General features: G+C 32.7%; 1 protein-coding gene across 1 annotated transcript in view; it reads left to right on the forward strand.

Annotated features, from left to right (window-relative positions):
- LOC123658147 (homeobox protein dve-1) overlaps nt 1-25,935 on the forward strand; it is an 81,075-nt gene that overhangs the window by 38,757 nt on the left and 16,383 nt on the right. Inside the window, exon 2 of the mRNA XM_045593623.1 lies at nt 3,574-3,754. Within this exon, the coding sequence (XP_045449579.1) occupies nt 3,574-3,754 (181 nt within the window). The remainder of the gene's footprint in view (nt 1-3,573; nt 3,755-25,935) is intronic.

Below are 25,935 nucleotides of genomic sequence, written 5' to 3' on the forward strand. Positions count from 1 at the left end.
TAATTATGTAATACACTGACAGTCGTTGCATGATATTTTATATAAATTTGACGAAACATTTTCAACGTACAAAAGCTGCATGACGATTTTATGAAATGTATATACCTAATATTGTTCCGTCAAAATGTGGAAAAACCTCTCGTCCCGTTCGTTGACAGCTCGAGAATTAAAAGATAAGCTTACATGATGTACAAATACGGAGATATTTCTAAACGTTATCTTGTACAAATAAGTGGGACATAAATTAATCGCGGCTCACAGATAGACAAAACGCCTAATGCCATAGTAAATGTTACTATCGTGTTTTGGTGCCGTGTATGTCACCATTACGTAGCTCGTGTACATCAGATAAGTCTGAAATGTTTTGATCTGTATGCCTTGAGATTTGCTTCACTCACTGCGACTGGAATTAGTAACAATAAACTAATTAAGCTACTAAGAAATCATATCTCGTTTGCGTATTATTCTCATTTTTTTCTTATTGATAACGAAATTAATTACTTATTATGTGCTTATGTTAATCGTTTATTATTAAAAGTATTTTACTATAAAGAAATAAATTACAATATACACTATAGCACTATATATATATATATATATATATATATATATATATATATATATATATATATATATATAGTGCGGTTTTAATAATATAACAAAAATATTTACATACATCGACGCACTAATAATTTATAAAAATCCAATTTAAACCGTATTAAATTAAATAAAATATATATATTACTTCAAATAAATGAAATAGCAGTGTAAAACTTACTTCATATTGTAATTGTAATAATAAATAAATATAATCATTCGAAGATAAGTTGACAAATAATTAAACATGTATTACTCTTAACGTGATCTTAAATGACATTAATAGATTATAGTAACTGACAGTAGTTGAGCTCTATTTGACTAGCAACTGTTGGGTAGACTTTATTTGATTACCTACATAAGGATAATGTTCACATTCGTATTTCTAGTTATTATGACGCAAATTATGTTTTTTTTTTACTTAAAGATTATGTCTATATTATATAGATTTAGATATAGAGATTTGAAGTATGAAATTGTTTTTATTATCATATTAAATTACCTACACATTGAATTTTTCATAAGTGAAGGACGATTTTGCGTTTAAGTATTTTCATATACATATCCCTAAATAGTACCATTTACCTTAAGTATGTCTCAAGTGGAGATTTCAAAAAAACGCTAATTAGGTAAATAACAAAATAAATAAAAAATGTGTTTATTACTTTTATATTAGTAAAACAATCTATTAATAAGAGTAGGTAATGAAAAAAATATGTACTTAAAATGGTTATATTTGTTAAAATAATTATAACCCTTATTATTTTATATTAGTATAATTATGTGAAGATATAAACATAATGAAACCGGTTTCGATTTTACACGTATCTTATAGCTATGTTATTCGGACTATCACCGGAAACATACTATCTATAAAATCGTTAACCACCTTGAAACTAAAAGTTGTTACGAATAATATAATAATAAAAAAAAAAAAAAAATTACTGCGTATTTTCCAAAAATTTGATTTATTACATAAACTTGATTTTTACAAAGTTACTATTAGCAAGTTTATTGGGGTTTTTATCATAATGCAACTAACGCCATCTATCTTCAATGATTGTCAAATAATTTAACAGTCGCCTGTTGTGCATAATTGTTCTACAATAAAATAATTTAATCACCGATCTCCTTCATGTCTTCTCCATTCTATATGAAATTGACAAAAACTTATGTACTATTTTGGCAGTGTTAGAAGCTATGAATGTACAAACTAACGAATTGATAAATTACGTTTTTTTTCATTCACGTAACGTGTGCCTAAAAAGTGTTTCGATTTGTAGGTTTTGGTCTAGACAGATAACCGGAAACATTATCGAGGGCTATGGACAATATTTACATTATTAAACAAAGTCTAATTGTAATTAGAGCGAACGATTAGAAAATGATAAGTTACAAATACCGTGGGAACATAGCGCTGATGTTAAGATAAAATTCCAAGAGTTATTGATGATAACTCCTAATTTGCTTAATGTTAATAGGTTTTTTTGTGGTGATTAAGTTATAACTAATCCATATTAATATTATAATTTCGGACGAAACTACGACGTCTAATAGTTGAACTAGTTTTAGGTACAACCTTACGATATGTTGTATCACAGGGACTTCTTTAGGCACTCATTATAACTTAATATTTTTTGAATATTTGTATTTCCTTTACAGCTACAAAGTAAACAAATATTTAATAAAATAAAATGAAAGATAAGCGTTGCGTTCTTCTTTTACATCTTAAAATTTAGGTTTAAAATAGACTTCCACTCATGACAGTTTTCTCATTAAGATTTATTAAACAAATATAACACTTAAAAATTCAAAAGTGTTTTGGAATTGAACCCACGAACTCATGGTCCACGTTCTATCTCCTACGTCATCGTATCGTTTAATAGCATAGTATTTAACAGAAGCTCACATATAGAAAGACATGACGCAATGATATAAAGTAAAACAATAAACACAAAGTATGAGAATACGAATCGCTCAAAATAAATCGTAAGTTCGGCGAACGTGTTCATTGTAATTGTGCTCAGCGGCCGTGATTGCAGCAGAGTTAACACATAATACATTACAGTTTGTGTCACAACACAATCAGGCTCGGGGACGAATCAGGCGCCGAGCCGTAATCTGGGTTAACAGGGGTCAAACGGCATCACAAATTCCAATACCATATTAGACAGATCTGTGGCGCGAATCGACAATTCTATGATGCTTATTGGCTTCCTCGTTGTTAAGGGCCATCTTTATCAATACGAGATAACATTTTTTATCAATCTAAGTATTGAAATTTAACTGTGGAAAAAATTATCGAAACAAGCTCGATGCTGTTAGATTTTAGTTTAGGTTCAATTACATTAGAAACGTGCATAATTTGAAAAAAATAAATATAATAAATGGAACGTGAACTTAATAACGACAATTTCGTTATTTTGATGATTTATAGCTGTTCATAAAAATTCTATCTACCAGTTTTTATTAATGCGAGTGTTTGCATGTGTAACCTTATTAAATGCGAGGATTCGCCATGTAGCGGTCAAGACGCCAACGAGCGTAATCAGTGCGACTCATGAACGATTTGCTTCACTGACGCAATGAACAAGTGTCCAATTTGAATCTCCATTTGATATCCATTTGTTTTAAGTGGTACGACTTTTGTTAGATTAGATCCTGTAAAATGTATCTTGTTGTGATGAGATTCATTTATTCTTTATATTGATTTTAATATGTCATTCTTGTGTTGACATGTCACTGTCGCAGATTTTTTATTAAAAATCAAAATAGTTTATTTACATCACGTACCTACCTACGTGTATATCAAAATAGTTTAGTATTAACTGTAGGTATTCGATTTACTATTCGTTCAGACACATTAGACTATAATAAGTTAGAAGTAAGCGTTAATTTAAAGTACATTATTTTTTTAGATCAAATCTAAAATGAATGTTACTTATTTGATATTTTAAAAACCGTTATCTTTTTTAGAGTTTGTCATCGGAGATGCGACGCAGCAAGTCGCCACCGCGGCGATCGCCCGGAGAACGCTCAGTATCCCGCCCGCCCTCCGCCCCGGTGCACCACGAGCGACCCTCCCTCACTCCACACACTCCTCACCTTTCACCCAAGAAAGAACCCTTCAACAACCTACTTAATAAAGGAGTTACAGGTGAGTGAATAATATAAATACGTTTTTTTTTATAATTTTCCAAAACATTTCTTCCTATATCGTATTTCGCACGCTGTAATGCTATTATACAATAGTAAAAATAATAGCTTTTTAAAATCGAAAATATAAAATCTTACTAAAGATCAAAACAAATGACTTCATTCAAAATAAAACTGCTCTACATTAATTCTTTTTAAAAAGCGCGACATGTATAGACGGCCCGCAGTTTAAATATATGTAATTATGTATATATTAAAATTTGTTTTCCTGTAGACGACTCGAATTCATAAGATGAATGTTCTGAAATTAATATCGCAATCGGCACACGTAACGTGCCACAAAAAGGTATACAGTTCAGTCGCGCCAATTTTGTAACTTCCGCCCAATCACTTGTTTCATTCTTCTGAATAAAATAAAGACGTTTTTAAAATATATTTATTATATGTACATACGATATCGTCTCGATACAAAAGCTTATTGCCAGTCACTCTGACATTACTTTTTTGGCTAGATTAGCGATACAGTATCCAAACATTTTTGTATATGTATATATATTCTTTATTGAACTTTAAAACAAGGTTACAGCTTGCTAATTACAAAAATAAGAGAAACCCCAATGAATTCTTAAAGAGATCTCTACTAGTCACTTTTGTTCGAATTATTCAATAAAAAATTATATTTGTAACTACTGCGTTAGTCCATAAACCTTTCACGCATATCTTCGGAAAATCCTTAAGAATTACATCAATATTCCAATATTTATTGATCAATTGTTTTAAACACTTTTTAAACCATGTTTTCGTTGCCGTAATCTTATTTCTTACAAATAATATTTAAATTAATCTTATTATCTTTTGAAGTAAACATCGATTCGTAGATAATATTTCCTTTATACCCGATACCAGTACGATAGCTAACCGTGAATCAATTACAACGTCAGATTAACGCTGAGATGAGCTCGGACTCGACAAAGAACGCGCGCGTGACTCCGAATAAGCGACTCCATTGTACTATCATGCTGTGCTTGTACTACGAGAATGTATTTACTTTTGAGAAAAGAAATGCAGTTATCTTTGATTCAATGTTATATCTTTTCGCTGGATAAAAAAAGTTTTGTGAAAACAAAAACAATAGGGTCAACAATAGGTGAAAGTTTTTATAAATTTATGAAAAAAAAAATGTTGGTATCAGTTGGCTGTTACCTAAAACACAGACATTAAATTGCCTACCTTATGAATGGATGAAAGTGTGATGAATTTTTATTCATTGTTTGTTTATAACCCACTGATGTTAATTACCTATACGTAATTGAAAAATTAGACAAAGTATTCGCATATAATATCATCGGGTTTTTCTTTTGGGGATAAAATACCCGACAAAGAAAGTACTGCGATAGCTTTGTAAAAGCTTCTATCGTTACAGCGCATTACGCAAGTTGTTCAGAATACGCGAATTTATGTATTTTTTAATACTTTCCTAATTCATAATATAGTTTTCATCACACAATTCAGTGCATAAGTTAGTGAACGAAAAGTCAACATTATAGTTAGACAAACTTCATTAACTTATAAAAATAATATATAAACTGAGAGTTAATTCATATTTAACCATCACTTTAAGGTCGCATCGTGCGTGAAATGTAAAATGACACGAATCCATCAATTCCATAGAACATTGCCCTTTAATTCCCGTTTATCCCCTCCGTATTAATTTTCCTTTCATTCTCCTCTCTTTATGAATCATAATCTTTAAATCTCCATTCGTTCGTCCTTGTCTCTCTAATGTAAATCCGGCTAGTACTATCTCGCTTCAGTTCTTTTACCCCTTAAATCTAATCCGGGACATCCCGTCTGCCCAGTAAGGCGCTCAAAGCATAAGCCGGCAAACATACGCAGTAGGCACACGTTGCATTATACATCAATTCATTTTCGGTTCACATGCCTTCTTTGTGCTTCATATTTTAACTACTTTTATATGATGCCATCACGTTTTCAAACAATCTATGTTCAGATAAATATAGGACACAATTCTACAATTTTCCATACTTTTAATTATTTATTTATTATTTAGTTTTTATTTAATCGAGTTCTTTATGAAATTACTATAGTGAATCATTTCTAGAAAAAAAAAGATTCAGCCCTTATACATGTAATAACGCAGACCCAATGTGTTTATTATCTTTCAATCTAATTTGATAATTTTATAGTGTAAGTCATTTATGAGTAACGTTTTATTCAGTCATTTATGCTAATTTAATATACAATATATTATCATATTTTTTAGCATTTTATCGTTGTCTTTCATCATTAATCTGTGCAGTTTATTAGTATAATTGCTACCACATAAATACAAATTCATTTCTTTGAACTCCAGATAGGATTTTATTGCAGCCTTTCACAGCAAATCCCCTTCATCGGAACATACTTTCTTTATTTTATCACGATCATCACTCCCATTGAAAAGTTCCTTATGCAAAAAGTATAGTGTTCTCTCACATAATTATTACTGCATTTAGTCACACGCAATGGTGTTCATACGCATACCGATGTAGATTTTGAGATACGAATTATTACATTTTTTATAACAAAAAATAAACACAACTGCTTGTCATCTTCTTAACGCTATGTATGGTCCCATTTGTCCTGAATAACGCAAGTTAATGTCGTTAAATATATCCTCACTCAGGTATAATCGCTACCCGGATAATACGCGCGGTTGATTGTATGTTTTATTCCTTTGTAATAAGGGATGAAATAGCTGGTGTGTGATATTATGCGTAAAACATCGTGGACGTCAAAGAAGCGGTGGCGACTTAATGCCGAACGCCTCTAATCGGGTGTTATAAATCATTATTAATTTCAAGTCTCTCGCCGATCCGCGATTAGCTATTGCACAATGCCCCCGGATTATACGTCGGAGATATTTTTGTCAATTCGTACCTGGGTACCGTCGGAAACAATTTTACAGTTTTATTAATTATTATTACTTGGACATAAAAATACACTATACATTTTTTTAATAGAGAGATGAATAAAAGGAATTTATTTCGGAATATTCAATATGATAAAAATGTTTGATTTAGGAGAATAAATAATTTAAATACAAAATATATACACACTGTACGCATAAATTATTATATTGACCTTCTGCGTCTAAAATAAATTCATAAAAATAATTTACATAATGATAATTTTAGTCGTATAATGCGTTTTAATTTATGTTTTAAAAACCATTTTTCTTCAAGGATTTGACAATACATTAAGCACGTGCCAATAGTGATGAATTACTTTTAAAAACAAATAACATTCCCTCCCATAATTAGCTATAAATAATTTAATATTTTATTATAATTAGCTTTTCAGAATTTAAACAATAAAATTTAATTTTTTGTTTAATTTAATAAATTATTTTGAATGACTTATTTGTTTAAAGTAAATTTGTTTTTTTTTTACGCTGACCGTACATCTTAAAGCCGGTTTTATAAAGATAAGGCGATTTATTTTTTAATGTCCCGTAATTTTTAATAGCATAAGTACTTAAATCATTTGTTAAAGTGTTGCTATTCCAAAAATTTATAAATTTATGTAGTGGTCGCACTAGTTTCAACTATTTGCTCTTACCGAGAAATAGAAAAACATGTCAGATAAATTCTTTCATTTAATCACATCACGCAAAGACATACACGACAATTCGGGTATTTTGGTTTATTATAGAAGCTAATTATCTATTGTTTTACTATATATTTTCATTTTGGCTTCTTGTTATTTTACGTTGGTGTAGTGGATATTTCAAACAATACTACCCCTATTGAAGATCTTATTAGAATAATTTTCAGACTGTATCGAAGACTCTTATGCTAGTGTTTCTGATAGAGAAAACGAGGGAAACCTTAGACCCAATAAGAGGCTTCAATAAGGTTAAAATAAGGTTATTCGAAACCTTTAAAGTAGGATTCAGCCGAGTTTTAACCAGAATCACCGACTGTCGAAGATGTGCGAACAGATTGCGTTTTAAATCTAGTATCAACTTCTGCGATACCTAGCTCTAGCTTCCAGATTGATCTTCCATCAGAAAATCTTTTTTTACCCAAAACTGATAAACAAAGAGTAGTAGAACGAAACCGTAAATGGAAAAATAACGACTGTTCAATTTTACCCGAATACATTGAAGGTATATATATTTCTAACACTGATTAGACACGGAAGGATAATACTTTGTACCATAGTAACATTTATACTCCACAAGAAAGGTATTGAACTTGAAAAAGGTCGAACCTAAGAAAGTAGACTAAGCTGATCAATTCAAAGTCATTGAAAATACAGTAATAATAATAAAAAGTTAGTCTTTGATTAAATTATCTGTTTTATAATATAACTCTTTGCAATATTCGCTAAACATTTGATCTCAATATATTTGTATTTTTGTCAACGTTTCTAAAATTATGGTTACATAAAAGTCCTGACGGTACTTATAAGTCTAGATATAAGAAATAGATCATTTAGGTCTAGTAAAAAATAAAAAATAAATCATTACGTTTATTTTTATCCACTGTATCAGTTTAATACAGCTTAAGTAAGAAAATTCTTTAAAAATAGATATCCCTACAGGAAAGAGTTAAAATGTTAATATATTAGTATATTTAAACGTTCTGTATTTCGATTGTTTATTTTACTGTTTTAATGTCTCGTTAACACAAATATATTTTAAAAATTCGAAAGCGTTCTACAATCGAAGAATACGCGAAAACCGAGCTAGTTTGTCATACATTGGGGTGGATCTTCACTGCAGCGTGGGGTGAGGGTAGTTGTGTTTTATCTCCGGGCGACACGAGGTTGATCCGGCCCGGATGATCCGGATAATCGTGCTTCCCGTCCCAGTACGTGTATCGATTTATTCCACACCTACTCAGGCCCTTTTTCGATTAAATTCGGTTTGTGATTTAAAAACAAAGCCGTGTGGCCCTCATTAGTGGTTGTAATGCATATCGTTAAAACGTATTGACCGTGTTTTGTAATGAAATATATTATTTAAATATTTCTTCGACAGGATAAAAACGATTAAAAAAATATATATATATAATAATTGGAAGTTTGAAATAGCTATCTTTTTTTTTCTTTACATAATCTAATTTTTATTTAGTTATCACTTCAGCCTATCGCAGTCCACTACTGGGCATAGGTATCCACAAGTTCGTGCCAAAAATGACGTGAACTCATGTGTGTTGCATAGTGACCACGCCAGGCACGCGGGTTGGTGCCCGCAGGGCTGGCTTTGTCGCACCGAAGACGCTGCTGCCCGTCTTCGGCCTGTGTATTTCAAAGACAGCAGTTGGATGGTTATCCCGCCATCGGTTGGCTTTTTAAGTTCCAAGTTTTCACCTGGAATTGTGTTATCCCTTAGTCGCCTCTTACGACACCCAGGGGAAGAGAGAGGATGGCCATTCTCTTCACTGCCGTAACCACACAGCAGATTTAGTAAAAAAAAAAAATTATCTAGTTATTATAAATTTTTGCATTATAAATATGTATAATATTTAATAAAAATCAAACTATAATTTAATTTTTTGTCTTTATATAATTTTATAGTTGTGATATAAAAATCATTAAGCTCGTAAAAAAATGAGTGAAAAATATAGGTTACTATAATAATATTGACATTTTAACATACATTACGTTATAATCTTTATGGTCATATTTATTTTTGTACTTTAGAATGTTGAATGCGAATATTCCCGACCTCGGGATACAATCCAGATCCGACGGTCGAGTAATCCGACTAAGGCCTGATCCGCGAGTTCTATGTGTACGTCGCATACTTGATCGCACACTTGCCTGTGTGTACGTCTCATGTACACATGTAGCTAGAGTCCTGTGAATGTGTGCAACATTTGTGTTATACTTGTAATTTATTTTTTATTTTTAAGCTTTAAAAGCTCCAACTGAAATTTATACTTACTTCAATTGAATATGTTACTTTTGAAATATATTGTTCATTCATAAATACTTATTCCCAATAGTGTTATAAGTATAGTAATAGTATTATAGAAAAGACACATAAAATATATACTTTAGAAGAATGTATATTAATTATTAGTTTAATATAATTTTTAAATAAATTTCTGCCATACCAACTTGTGATTAAATTTATGTAAATCATTTTTCATAGAGTCGTTATTACCAAAAGGAATGTTTAATTTTTTAGAATATTAACCACATTTTTGTAAATATTTTAATTCGCAATAACTAGTTATTTCATGTTCTAAAAAATTTGATTCGAGTCGAAGTCACGCAATAGACTTTAGTCAACAATCAATATTACTGAGGATTCTATTATCTAGAAAGGCGATTACGATAAATTCGAAGTAAGTTATTCAACTAAATCCGGATTCGAGTAATCCCGTCGGAGATGTATCCCGGCCGGTGGGCAGCGGTTGGCGTCTAATCCTCTGATCCGGATCAAGAGCTCTACTTAGCTCGTGTGTTCCATCCTTTACTCGCAATCCGCGTGTGCTCTATGCTTTACTTAGTTTATGTTGAGCTCCCTTTTGTTAGATACCAGATTTTATTCGCGGTCACTTCTACCTCTTACCTAACCGGTTTTATTTGATTTTTATTTTTATTTTAATCGATATTATCGTCTATGTCTATTTTAAATATAACGCGACTTATTAACGCGACCATATTATATTCTTACTGAGAATACTGGGATTTTTTTTTCAAAATTTGGAGCAACTCCATCGGGTAAGTACCTACCTCATTCAACCTTACAGAAGATCACAGCTAAATAATTCTGCTCTCGAGTATTGTTGTGTTTCTGTGGTGAATAAGGTAGCCAGAGTTCAGAGGTAGGGTTGGCGACGGACTCGCGATGTTTCTGTTGTTGCAGGCGTTTGTGACCTGCGTTACGGTATCCACTTACCGTCAGGCGGACTGTACGCTTTTTTACGACCTTTATAGTATTAACCCAAAATCACCAACCCGTCTGCCCAGCGTGGTGACTATGCAACACACAAGAGTTCGCGTCATTTTTGGCACGAACTTGTGGAGTATATAGTGATAGTATTAAACGAACGAGTTTTACGTTAATGACTAATTACCGACGTTAAATTTAAAATTGTATAAGCCGCTAAGATTATGGAGTCTTTCAGATTATGTATAAGTATAAAACATTTTTTTAAACTGTTTATCTAGAAATGTAACCTTCATATTATGTATTCAAACGTAACGAACAACACTACGTTATACCAAATAGGTCATTACACCTTTGCATTAAAGCTTTAAATCGCTTGCAGGCTTTTTTCACAGTATGGACAGTGTTAGTCAAATAAAGGATAATCCCCGCGGATCAACCCTTCGGTATTGCCAGTAGGATAAGCAGGCTTACCGCATTAAATATGCGAATTATATTTTGTTTTCCTTTTTTTTTACTCATGGAACTAAAATGAACGTATCATAATATGTTTTAATTTAGCATTATATTGCTAAATAGAAAAACGAAATAAAAAAAGTCGTTGTGTTTCATAATCGTTTTTTGATTAATTAGCAGATGAGTTAATTTAATTTAATCACACAGAAATAATTTATCAAATAAAAGGAAGGAAAAAAAGGAAAAAATAATCTTGAAAGGTACCGAGGAGGGCAGCTCCTTCATCAATCATTGTGAGATTATCTCTTGCACAGCCCAATTTGAAGCATGCATTCGGCTTAACTCACACACACTCAACGGATTATACACTATATGTCATAGCCTATAGGCAGCCTTTGCATTCGTTCAGAAAATCCAATACTTTACTACCAATTTATATTACAGTATAACCGCTGCGTCTACATTTTGATATAGCTGCTTAGCACTAAAAAGTTTTATATAATTATGATATGACGTCATAAATCACACTTTAAATTTCAATGTTACTAACATAATACGTAATAAAATAAAAGATTTTAAATATTACTTACCTACCTACTTATACGTAATCTAATCAAGAAAAAAGTAAATATAAACAAAATAAAAATAAGTAAAACTCAATAGAAGTGATGAAATCAACTGAAAGGAAAAATAAGTCTTTTAAAACATAATATTTAATAACCTTACATTCAATTCAAATTTCGTTAATCAAACTGTATTAGATTATTTGGCACCGGGTTACGCACGAGGGCCACGCGTTCTTTACATGAAACATAATTATTTATTGTCTAATATCTTGGAGTTTACCCCAAAAGTAATGATGCTAGCAAAAAAAAAACGACTGCGCTTTAGACAACATGACTGAAGTAAAACTTCTTATTTGCCCCTACAGTAATATACAAAACGTATCTCTTTCTTTCTATCTTCACTAATCTATATCTCCCTCTCAGCTTCCGTTCGCCTAGCCCGATCACAATTTTCGTAACGCTCTCGTCACGCATTCACCAGCTTATTCCCCAAGTCAAGCGTGCGCGAAGAAGTTTTACTTCAAAAATATGGGGATCCTGTAAATCAGAACCGCTGAGCAGTGACGCTACCTTCCTAGTGAGTTACGTTTTTTTATTTATTTAATAAAAATCACCAACAGCTGATAAAATTACTATTGTAATTCCTCTTAGAGGCAGTTACAGCGTGCGCTTTAGCCAAACAAGCGTTTCTAAAAAAAAATTTAAACATTAAGGTTGTGAGATAATATTTGCAAAATAAAGAACATGGAATGGAAATTCATACTAGGTACTAGACAGCTTTAAAGCGATTTTAGCAGTATTTTCTAAAATGTAGCTGTGTTATCTGTAAGGACGTCTAATGACTCGTTTTTAGCTGTAAATTCTCTGTCTACCTACTCACTTTAGGTATTAGGGAATGATATCTGAGGGTTGTTCTGTGGGTTTCGTAAGTTTTACCGCGCAGTCTATCTCTTTTGTTGAGACAAATGTGAAAAAAAAACTTAGTGAGTTTAGTTAACTCCAGTCGTGTATCGGAGCTGACACGCATTTTTTCCGTTTATATGTGCCCACCAGCAGGGTGTTGCTAAGAGTTATCTATTATATCTTAAGACCTAATTATAACTATAACTATTTAATTGACATTGTTTATCTTTAAATAAAATTTTTAATAAACTTTTTCAGTATATCATTGATTAGGACTAAATGCACAACCACACCAAAACAATTGAATAAACGCCTTAAACTTGAATATTTGCGGTTGAATATTATTTGAGGCGTTTTAAAAATCTCATAACAGACGCACTTTAGCTACCTTAGTGTGCGTGGGATCTTAACCAACGCAACGACGCAATCAATTGAGCTTCTGATCAATCGATAAAAAATAAAGAAGAGCAAAAAATCCATGAATCCTTCGAAAATTTCGCTTTTATTATCTGTATAGATATTGAAAGCATAACCACGTTAAAAATTGCGTCAAGTCTATACATGTTAAATCTATGAGAATATTATTTATTTATATGTCGTGTTTGTGGTACGTTTTAAAAACCGCACCATAAACGCAACATTTTGTAGTGTGCGTCGGTTTTTAACCAGCGGCAACAACAGACGCAATCAGTTGAGCTTCTGATCAATCGATAAAAAATAAAGAGTCATGTGGACGCTTAACCGTGACCGCTCGCGCGGATCATCCCGACCATTTGTTAAGATCAGACTTAGGCCGAGGTGCTCTGGGAATACGTGGCTTGTTTTGATTTTAACGATCTATTCGACTACAGTTATTTTATTTTTATTGATTTATACTTTATTTTGACGAAACACACACGAATAGATTATATACAAAGCTTAGATACATAATATATATTAAAATAAACAGGCTTCTAAATACTTAGCTATTCTTCCAAGGTTCCAACTCATTTATGTAGTTTGGTTCTAAATTATGTTGTAGTCTTTAGTAGGCTTTGTTTACGTGTCATGTCAAATAGACATTATTTTGTACTTTTTTAATACACATTTAATAGTTAGTTTTACGTACACTTTAATAACTTATTTCGCACTAGATTTTTATCGCTTTGGAATAAATTTTCTTTCATACCTAATAAGGTACGTTAATTTGTCGTAATAGCCGTCAGACCTCTGCCCCCCTTTCACTCCAGACGGCTACGTTAACTGGGGATAAGCTTCCTATCTATGCTTGTCCATTATTATTATAGTATTGAGGGCGATTAGCGTGGTCTTGCAGACGTGGTGACGAAACATCTTAAACGGATTCACTAATGAATAATTAAATAGTTACTGTGGAAAAATTACAGTAAACATCATTAAATTAAAATATAATGTCTACCTTGTGTTTTAGTTGAAAACATATTATTATAGATTAGTATTAAAACTACATATTCATACGATTAACAAAATATTAAAATGTAAGTTAAAATCAAATCTATCCTAGTATCCAAGGTAAAGACGTAAAAACCATAGAAGTGAACAAGGGGGGCAGAGGCGATCGACGGCAACCCGTCTGGCTCGTGAGGCTTAAGGCCGCCCTTAACAAAATCTTAATCCCTACAAAGGGTTACGAATATTATCTTATTATACTCACAAGAAATACATAAACCCTTAATTCGAGCCGTGAAATATTGCTTTCACTTAAAATTAATGTTCACTGTAGCCGCTGTAACTTTAACTTTTGTTTGTATAAAAACAATTAATAGCTTCGAATGTATATCTTTTTTTTCTAGCAATTAAAATACTTTAAAATTAATTTGACACTCGTGTTATTAATATTAGACAGGTGTTATCGATATTTCAGTACACGGTTTCACGAGACGTGGTTCTGAGGCAGATTAGCGCAGCTGCTTTCGTCCCTCTGTCAGTATAATCTGGTGACATGCAGAAACATAAATTTAGCTTCAATCGCGCCATCCAAAGCCCATTAATCGCGGATTCGGTGTGGACGCACCTTAAATGTATTCCCAGACAGGGTTGTATAATATATATATAAAAAACAAGCGAAAAGCTTACTATAATGTAAATTTCTATATACTCGTATGAGTTATAATCACAGTGCGTGCATATTTTAGAATTTATTAGAATTTTCCTCTTTGAATATTTAAATATCTTTTTAAATATCAAACTCTAAAATAATGCTGGATGATTAGATTAGCGTCTAAACTACCAACATATATAACGAAATTTAAAAATTCAACTTCAAATTAAAATGTTAATGTTTTTTGAATTCGAGTTTGTGATAATGCAAAAAAATTATGCACATATATTTAAAGTTTTTAAGTTAAATGTGTCAAGCATTATACTCGATATATTATTATTAGTATGACTTATTGGCGTCAGCCCTAGCCGCTAAACCCACAACTAACATGCACACATCGGACTACGACCACTACCGGTGTGTCTCCTGAGATCTGATAAGATTCAAATAAGGGATTAGAATGGGACGGGGATAGGATTTGCGGACAACACCTGTGTGTGTGAGCGAAATGCACGATGGGATTATCTCCCTACAGACCGCGCCAAGTGCTCGTAAAATATATATGCTTAGGTACGTATGTTTATAAATAACACACTTTTTTAATGTCCAGAGACGTTTTGAAGTACGTTTGATATTCAAAATCGTCAAATGCTACGCCATCGGGTTCTTGTTAGACTTTATGTTATAATGGGTTAGAATAAAGGCTTTTTCACTTTACACCGTAGCGGATCGCACTAATGCTATAAGTGTTTCCGCAAGACTATTTCTGTAATATTAATGACTATATGTACTCGTACCTAAGAATCAACATAAGGTTGTTTAAAAGCACAGGTTTGTCTGATAAATATGTTTCTGACTGTTCTTCCTTGTGCTACAATATAGGTACTCAACAGTGCGAAGAGTACCTTATTAGAGTAAGAGGGCACAGGCTTAGTTTGGTCCACTAGAAATTCTGCTACTACTGCTATTACTACTACTACTGCTATTACTACTACTACTGCTTATTTATTATAGAAGTACTATAGTAGTAGATGTTTAAACGTGGTCCGTTAATGGTACGGTCCATCGCCGGTCTTCTGTTGAATTATTATGATATACAAACATAATTATGTAACAAATATCCTTAAAGATATGTCCAAAGTTTATAGAGGTTGCCTGAAATTATTGTTTTTAGGAAGTCAAATATTTCACTAAAAGATATCCGTATTTTAATGTAACATTTTAGCGAGTTAATAGTGATGACAAATATTTAATGCGGCTTATAGATGTATTTATTATGAAAATTACCCTGATCATTAGCTCGAGACACGATTAAAAATAGTTGACACGATAATTTATTCTATCAAATGTAAGATATAAAGGATCTGATGGAAACTCGTTGCCAAATAGTGTTAATACAAAATTAAATTTATTGCTCGTATTATTGAATTTGCATAACATGTACCTCGTGTTTTAATTTCCATAGTTGAAGTCCGAACAGTATCAAATATCGAATAAAGTCTCGTATTAATAATATAAATTTTAAATATCTAAAATTAGAAAATAGTTGTGGCGCGTGCGCGCTTGTAAAATTTGGAACTCAATCCGAGCTTATACTTTTTACGTTTTTTTACGTTTCGCCGAACTAATCCAACGGCTTATCTCCGGTTTCCAGTAGTAAACCAAAAATCAGTTGGTTATTCAAACATATACTTTATTTAAAGGACAAGAAGATAGAATTTAGCGTGTGTTATGTATTTAGGGTGCGAATAGTCAACGAACCTCGCAATTGCTAGCCCTATCCACGACCTACCGTAGGGTTACGAGTGTTGTCGAAGAGTGAAATCAAAGAATTTTCACTAAATTAGTGTCCGTTCTGTGTTGTTTTTTTGTTTGTGATGTGACTATAAAATAGCGATACATAAGTATCTCTATTATGTGAATTTATGTAATTCGATAGTCTATTTATAAGTATACTGTTAACTTTTACGGACTGGTAAATGTCATTATCGACCTAGGTAGTTTTTTGTATGTTAAAGGATAACTCGATAATTAAAAAAAAATGTAAAGGTTATCAAAGAATAATTGACTTCCCTCCGTCGAGCGTTGGCATCTACTGTTATTGTTGCAGTCCATAGACAATAAATAGTGCACTACTGTGCTACTCGTTATAAGGACAATAATTATAAAACTTCTTACAATAGTTAACATACAAGCGATCATCTGTTTCTATGGTAAGCAACACTTAAGGTAAAACTCAAATAATTAACATTTTTTAATAAATTTACGTAGAAATATACTAAAATAAAATTACGCTCATACTGAAAAACAGGGGCGGATAAAACTGAACAAAACTGGAGCAGAAAGCCAGGGTCACTGCCAACTGTGCCAACAACCCAGTCAAAGTCTGTAGTAGATAATCAATGGCCATAATAGTAAACGAAATTGATATTTATTTTCAAAAGCGTAAAAATTCGGTCAGGAGCGAGTCAAAATCCCGAAGGGTTCCGTATCATTGTCATGTTTAACAATATGTGTTTGACGTATAGTACATAAATGAACCTTATTCGATTTTGTTATTTAATGGTAATCGATTGTTTTTATAAGACCTATGTGGTTATTGTAATTTGTCATCAAGCTACTAACCAATTAATCGGCTACCGCAGCCTATGGGCGCCCGCAATACCAGAAGCATCGCAAGCGAATTGTCCCAGGAGCTTTTGGCAGTGGTCTTCTTTAAAGTTAAAGGATTTTTCCACTTAGGCTGCTCCACATTTTGAGAAGGATATTTTCTGCTGTACGATACTGGAAAAATATGTAAATATAAATGTCTTTTATAGAAGTATATATTTAACGGACAGCGGAGTTTTAATTATGTGGAACTGTTGTCTTTATACCTATATGTATGTAGCCTTGACAAGAATCTACCGTAAAAATTCAATAGAACGTTTAAAATCGTTCGTATTAAGAGTATAAAATTGACAGATTTTAAAATAGGATAATTAACGTAATATATTTGTCTTGTAAAAATGAATCTTAATTTTACGATAAAATAATTAAATATTCATTAACTCTTGAAGTTATTTTCATACCGATTTCATTTTTATTTCTGTTTTACATTATTTTTTTTTTTATTTTAACCATATTGTTAAAAAAAATTTTGTAATTCTAACCCGTACTTAGTTTTATAAAATATTTTCTTAAGCTAGTAAAGTAAAATCCAGTTATATGAAGAACTTTAGCCACTAAGTTACTTTTTTTCTAGAGTTAGAACAAAATTAGCTTGCCTCGAATGAGATTAAAAAGTATTATTATTGTTAGTCTCATATAAGGTTATCAACTAACATTCACGTGTTCAATAAATATGGTTTTCTCTGCTTCTGATTTCGAGACGGTCCAATGGACGCGATAAACTTGAAGATCTTAACTGAATGGTTATAGGCTTCCATCTGGATAATAGCGCTGAAATTGCACGTGTTAAGCTTATTTACTATTGCATTCCGTTTTCGACTTTAAACATCATGTCACCTGTATTCTTAGATATTAGATAAAGGTAATCCGTAATAGATGTGTCTTTTGCCATAATGTGATGACTGTTTACAATGACGTTCGATAAGAAAAAAGTGTGCTGTTTATAATTAATAGATAATAATGATAATAAACGCTTCACACTAAATATCGTCCAGTAAGATGTGACTCATCCGACTGGAGGTGATCCTCCAATCACAGTCACATCTTATTATTATTATTATTACATTATTAGTTCGGAAACGCAGAACTCACAAGCACAAACTCCTACGACGGTGATCACATACACCCGTAAATAAATATTCGTCATGGGTAGGATTAAACTCGCAACCACCAACTCATTAGCCAGTTGCACGACCACTGCGCCTTAGTCTTAATTTCAATAGACACCACTATTGCTCATTTACTCTCATATCACATATTCACCAGTAACAGTTATTATTTATTTCATTTATAAGTGTAGTAGTGTGTGTAGATTCGACTTATCAATGTTATTAAGCATCCTTTTCATCGGGGAAATGTTTGCTTTTTGTTTACTCGCTCGACAGAAACCGTTTGATGTATCTCACATCGACTTATCCAATAACTTAATGCCACCATTGATTTTCCCTACCTTTGGTTTCTTTCAAGGTATTAAGAACGGCAATATTATCATACGTGATAAATTGGCTTTAGTTATGTAGGGACCTTGTATGTGACATGTAATAGGTATAGGCATGTTGCTGTCTTGGCGTGTTTCACTGAACTCTCTTTATTTTGTGACTAATAATATCCCGTAATGAATTATATACTTAATACTATATACTGCTTATAATATACTTACTAATTAATTATCAATATTGATTTATATAACTCGGGCTAAAAGTTGAAATTGTGAAAATGTTGAAAATGTTAAAATTGTGTAAGACAATATAAAAAAGTTAAAACTTTTAACACAGTTTATAATTCCAGGTTATTTAAATTTAATATAGCAGAATACATTTCATTTATATTAGCCACTGCGAAATCAAATGATCATTAAACCCCCCTCTCCACCGTACAACTCCCCGCTAGCTTAAGCCAGATTTCAATAGAGTATAATCTCGCCCTAATGAATCTCCAATCCGGATTAATGTACCCCTATAATAGCTGAACGTCGGCCGCTGCAAACGAGCGGGTAAAGCTTAGAAAAACTCCAATTATTCTGTAGCCTATCAAAGGTACAAACAATTTATTATCATCTGAAGGGTTCCTCATATAGTTGGGATAAGAAAATTAGAGATGATTCAGTGTCAGCTCCAACAATTACATCAAAGAGTATGTTTTTAAATATTATGCATTAAAAAAAAACGTAAGATAAAGAATGACTGTGCATTAAAATAAAATAAAATAAATATGCGATGTCGTAAAGGTCGCATTTATTAATTTATTTTAAAGCATAAAATTTATTTTTCATAATTAAAATGTGTTATGTAAACGTATACTTATTTAAATAGAGAAATAATTAGCTTAGTAGTCATGTGCCGAAACACAATTGGTAGCTTAATCTTTATTTGGATTTCTGATTCACTCTAATAAATTGTAAGGGCCGGACGACACTAGGCTAATCCCATTGGCGGGTATTAGAACGGCTTTGTGTAGACAGATCGCGCTCAAACACCGAAATTACCTAGCAATTGGTAACCGAGCTGAATTGCCTACGGGCTCAGCCTAAATCGGCTGCAGACACTTTTATTGCTCGAACGAAATCCCGCTGACCCGGATTCTGGCAGAACCCCGCTCCGCTTTATCCCGGTCCCATTTAATCCAGGATTTGACGTCGCTTAATCCGAACCCATGTCGGATATCGCGTCGACACAGGCGCTCTCCACACTTGTTATATATCGATTCCGGATTTTATTTCACCTACGCCGTACTCGCATATAAATGTAAACAAACGAAAAGTCTTTTTCATTTTCAATTTCGGTCTCATAAAGTAATAAAGTAGTTTTATTATGATGAAATAATTCAATCTCGTCACGAGTAATCCGCAAGTATCATTGTGTCGCGGGATTACGCGTCGTGAAATGCATTGCTTTCGGATATTTGAGCTCAATGATAATAAAATTGTATGCAAAAAATGAGCAGATTAATTTGTGTTTTCATTGGGTGGTGCGTTATGCGAAAAATTGAGTGCCCGGCGCGCAAATGAAAATGATCGTTTTGTTACTGTATTTCGTTGGAATGTCATTTAAATTTTTTTTAATTAAATTATTATTTCCAATATCAAAGTTTTAAGTGTAATTTTATTTTTATATAGTACAAAAGAGTTAAATTTTTATATTAACTGTTATATAAATTAATGAGTGCAATTGTATTCGGTGCGAAATATAATAAAATATTTAACATAATAAGTAATAAATAAATTAGTCAACATAATAAACCTCTAAAATATAATTTAATTCAGTTCTTCTCTTAATGGCTTTTAGTGCATAAAATAGAAAATTACAACTTCAATTAGTGTATTTCTATAGACAAATGAATGATTGAAAAGATGCACGGGTGGATATTAAATGATATGTACATTTGCGAGGTGCACACACAGGATTCGGCGAAATTCATAATAATATTCCGTGTTTAGAAGCCAAAATTATATTTGATGGTGAAGTGAATAGTCGCCTATTCCCATTTTAATGAGGATTATAGTTTCTAGTGCATTTAGAGCACTTCGCGCGGTAAAATTAATTACTAAATCGAGTCTGTCTGCGATGCGCCACCCGCCGCCCGCGCCTAAATACAGTGCGTTTCAAAGCTCCACTCTCACATTTGCACGCAATTTGCCTGTTCACTAATCTAATCCTCCATTCCACTCATTACTTGTATCCTCTTAATATTTTAATACGAATAAAATGATAATTTAAGATACAAGCTGTTCCTTTTACATATATTCAAATTAGTCTTATCTCTAGATAACACTTATTTACGAATACTTTAAGATTATGAAAAATGTGTATTTTAAATATTTGTGTTACCGACTCGTATGAATTATTAATGACAAGAATAACAACTTTAGGATTAATAAAACCTTGTCCATAATTAATTATGTATATAATTATACTCAGGCAAAGTGAGATAATATCAGCAGTACCTAACTAATAATCTCACAATTATAGATTCGTCCATTGGTTCGCGCCGAGATCAAAGTATACATTCAAATTTGTATCCAAAATCACTAATGACCTACGCTCGCAACTAAACATTAGGACAATTTTGGCGATAATGCCGCTAAGTCCGATTCTACACTGGGCGGTATTACCGCACGATGTTAATTAGTCGCTCTGCGTCCCCACGGCCTAACAGGCTTTTAACTTTTCAAATGCGTTCATTAAGTGCATACAGATTATTTGGATGCCATTTCAACCGCTATCAATTTAAAATTGTGCGGTATTAGTTTGGTATAGCCGCAATGGCTCTCTCTTCTCTTACTCTATGCTTATCTACTGAAATATTTAATTTTACGATAGCAATGAGTGACGAGACCTAATCGGCATGATGAATGCCATTTAAGAGTATTTTTGTCTACCGTTACGCAACCGTGCTCTTCTCATGTAAATCACGAATTTAGGATTTATTCTTTACTATGATAATTTTGACATTTATTAATTTGATCCCCTAAAATATTATCTATGGTATTATATATATAACCTCAAATTAATTTATTCTCAATCAAAGTTTCATTAATTTGCGATATTAAGGTAAGTTTTTTGAACAAGAAATTAAACGTAATTAATTTTAACAGAAATAGCTTATTACTAATATAGTCGGTATTTTCACAAATTGGCGATTAAATTAACAAAAATTTTAGATGTATTTCGATACTAGATTAGATTGAGCGTTCAGTGTAAAATATTAACTATTGTGTACGGCCGGTGAAGGTAAAGTTGGGTACAAAATTGTTTCTAATCCAATATCCAGTCGTAAGCTCGCTTCACAATCAAGTTACCGCTCAATTCAGAGTTTACTTAACTTTTTGCTAAAAGCTTGTGTGTGTATTAAGGATAACACGATTGTATTAGGCAATTTTGGTTCTAAGGCAAAAAAAAAATTAATGCAGTTGTTTGATCAAAAACTTGCCATTTTAGTAATAACGTTCACTGCTATCTGTGTTTTATATTTTAATGCATATGTCAATGAATTACACACAATATTTTATATTGTTTTGAGGCACGCAAATTTATTTGACGACAATTTTTTTTAATAAAAAAATATAAGAAATATTTTTTAGTGTTCAATACAAATAAATCTGTGATGCAGACTCGAGGTCCGAAGTGAGACTAACAGGCAGAAGACCAAAGTAACTGATATAGTTCAGAAGAGGAAAAATGTTTAGCATACTCTCTGATCCTTCTCTTACATGGGAAAAGAGGCCTATGTCCAGCAGTGGGATATTACAGGCTGAAGCGTAAAGAGTAAATTGAAGTGGAGGTGGGCTGGTAACATAGTCACTACTAGGGTAGCTAGTAGTGACTCGATGGCGAAAGCGGGATCGGGTCTTGTGACGAATTCTGGGGGAGGCTTACGTCCAGCAATAAACCGTGATAGGCTGACGATGAGACTCAAATAGTTAAAGATTGATTATGTATATGTTGTGTATGTTGTATATTTCAAAAGAGACAAAAGAAAAACAACTCCATATTCATAATATGCTTACTATTAAACTTGACATATAAAGAAAACAGTAATATTGAAGTGAAACATTGAAAACATTGTAATCTAGAAAGACACATAGGTATTACGGATAGTGTAGTTATCTAACAGTGTCTTGCGGGTAAAGCCGGCCTAATCCATGTCCGATCCTTAGAGCCTCAAGACGCCGCTTGTTGCTCGCCAGTGGGGCTTCACGAATGAACCTTGCTATGTTGAAAAATTATTGCACTACACTGGCTTATTGGGATATTCCTCAATTTAATAAATTGTAAGCGTAATGTATTGAGATTTGTAAAATTTATTAATTAGTTATTAATGATTTGATTGTAAGTTGACTTATCTTTTAATTTTGGAACACTTAGTCAAAATATTACTTTTTTTAAAGTTCGCACAACTAGATCCACAGACGTAATATTTTTTTTATTAATATTCTTTTTTTTTTGTTCAATATGATTATATAATTTGTTACTTAAAAATTTCGCATCAAGTTTCCGGATCCCCGAAAGCCTAACCACCGCAGGATTAAGTTAACCGCCCGACGCACATCGTTCCAGATTAATTATTTATGGCAGGCCCCCCACTGCCCGCAGGGTAGGTTTAGCTGCCAGACGTCCTCCGATTTCTCTCATGCAAAGTACTCGTCTTAAACCAAAATTGACGGACAAAGTTAAATATTTATGAATAGTGTCTATGTAAGAGTTATTAAAGTCGCTTTTCCTTTATCTGAATAATTTAAACGCTCTTTGTCTTCATTGTCCGGCGTAAAGATCCCTGGGTTTGCGATGACCACCTTGTCATGGCGAGCTTCGCTTAAATCTACGTTGCATCTTTGCCTTAGGTAATCGCTTAAGCCCCGTTCGCCGGGCTGCCGAATAATGAAAATCTATTCGTACCAGCGTTGATTAAATATTGTCTCGGAGATAGTTGTGTGTGTATGCTGTCGGAAAATCAATAAAAGGTATACCTACTCAGCCCTCCGTTAAGTATCGAGTTATGTGACGTTTTAATCCTTAAGGCGTAGCAAAGCACATAATATGTAGAAACCTTCTTAACCTAACAGGATTATCGCACAGAGGCACGCATTTCAGGGCCGGATCACTCGTCACCATGGGCTCGCCTAAGACACAGATTTTATTACACAAATGAGATTAATATACGAACGAACACGACGTAACGTAAAGAGGCTCCTAAATAATATGTTCGCCACTCGTTCGTTAAACAAGGACAAGTCAAAGTCGAATATATTTGTTTCGAGAGCTCTTTCGGGATTCGGGATATGTGGCGTCGCATTGTGAGATTTTCCAATGTTTCAAAGAATATACGATGCCTCCGCCCCAACAATTAAAATGGAAACGACGTTCGCTCAAAAAGGTTATTTGTAAATCGTAGACAATCGTCGCCCGGGGTGAAAACTGACAAACGACGTTGCGATAGCGAACGTCTAAACCGTGCTTTTGAACTTCTTTGACGGGTTGGAGTCGATAAGCGTACCGCGGGGTATTGTGTCTGTAGCGATCGCGACAATGGCGTTCGTTTCGCGAGTTTTCACCCAGTCGTAAGTGGGTAAATGTGTTACCGATTGACGAGGGACGGGACAAAAGGCTGAACGACACACCGTACGTATTCACTGGAAGTTGCCGCAACACCAGCTAAGATAATGATGACGTTTCCTTCTACCAACCCCTGTTCATTACTGTTCATAAATTAATTAAGCTCCTTCCAACTTATCGTGTTAAATATGAACAGAGTTTTATAATATTCAAATATTACGCACGTTAGTGTGTTTAGAAATATTAATAATTACGCACAAAGAACGAGTAAATATATTCTAAAATTTAATCTAAAAAGATATAAAAAAAAAGTTTATCTTACTTTAAATTGAGACATTTGATTTCGATTTGCCGCAATTTTTGTCCAATATTTGTGAAAAGTGTAGAATTATTGTTAAATTAACCAAGCCCTCATTCGAATTTTAATTAAAAAATCGTTTTTTAAGCGTAAAGAAAATTGAAAAAAAAACCCTTATCTTCTAAATAAATAGATATAAAACAGCATATGTACATGTAAAACATTAAGTTATTCACAAATAGGTCACTCGATTCAAACGTTTCTTAATTAAAACCGCAAATGCTTGACAGCTTGTAACGCCTCCGTAATAATTGTTAGAGTTATCTGGAGGGGCGATACAAAATCAGTTGTCAAGGCATCAGATAAATTGATAGGCTACTTTTGTAACGGAGATGAATGATATTCATTCCCCTAGTGTTTCGATTTCAAATATCTTAGATATTATGTGTATTTTTAGTACATAACAAAAACTACATAATGACCGTCGCTTTGATTTCGTAAGAGACTCTTACACTTATTTGACATAGTTTAGTAAAAGTGTTTATGTTTGGGACACAGCTGAGAATGTCTTTCTCAAAATTTAGAAGAGTCTTAATGAGGAAGTCCTCAACATTATAGAAGATCACATTCAAATGATACCGCTGCCAAGCAGTGTTATGTTCCTGTGGTGAATGTGGTAGTCAGAACTACTGGAAGGGTCGGGGGACCGTAGGTCTGTTTGCCACATACAAATCTATTAAAATTACTTTATTTTTGTTTAATTAATCCAACAATCAAATTCAGGTTCATATATTACTTACTTTTTATATTGTTTACATTACAGCAAACATGTTATTTCAATTACATATGAAATAATGATAACTTGGCCGAATTCCAATATTTTTATTAGTAATGATTGCCGAGTATCTATTTCATTCATTACTTATGATAAATATTCTTGACATTTAAAAGATATATGAAAGTTAATAATTTTAAATTAAAAGTATCCTTGGATAATTCGAGTTTTAAAACTATTTGATAAAAATCTATTGAGTAATATAAAATACGAGAGACGTTAATACTATTCATTTTCATTACAAAATTTACAGATCCTTAAATAAGTTTCAAACCGCTTTATTTAATACATACTGCCCAATATCGACTTCATCTTTCTAGAGCGTTTGTTAATTTGATTATATATGTACCTACTAGCTGCTGCCCGCGACGTCGCCTGCGTGAACGCTATACATCACCAAAAATACCTACGATTATACCTTTTAAAATAACAT

Source organism: Melitaea cinxia, chromosome 1 (genome assembly GCF_905220565.1).
Source record: "Melitaea cinxia chromosome 1, ilMelCinx1.1, whole genome shotgun sequence".
NCBI lineage: Eukaryota > Metazoa > Arthropoda > Insecta > Lepidoptera > Nymphalidae > Melitaea > Melitaea cinxia.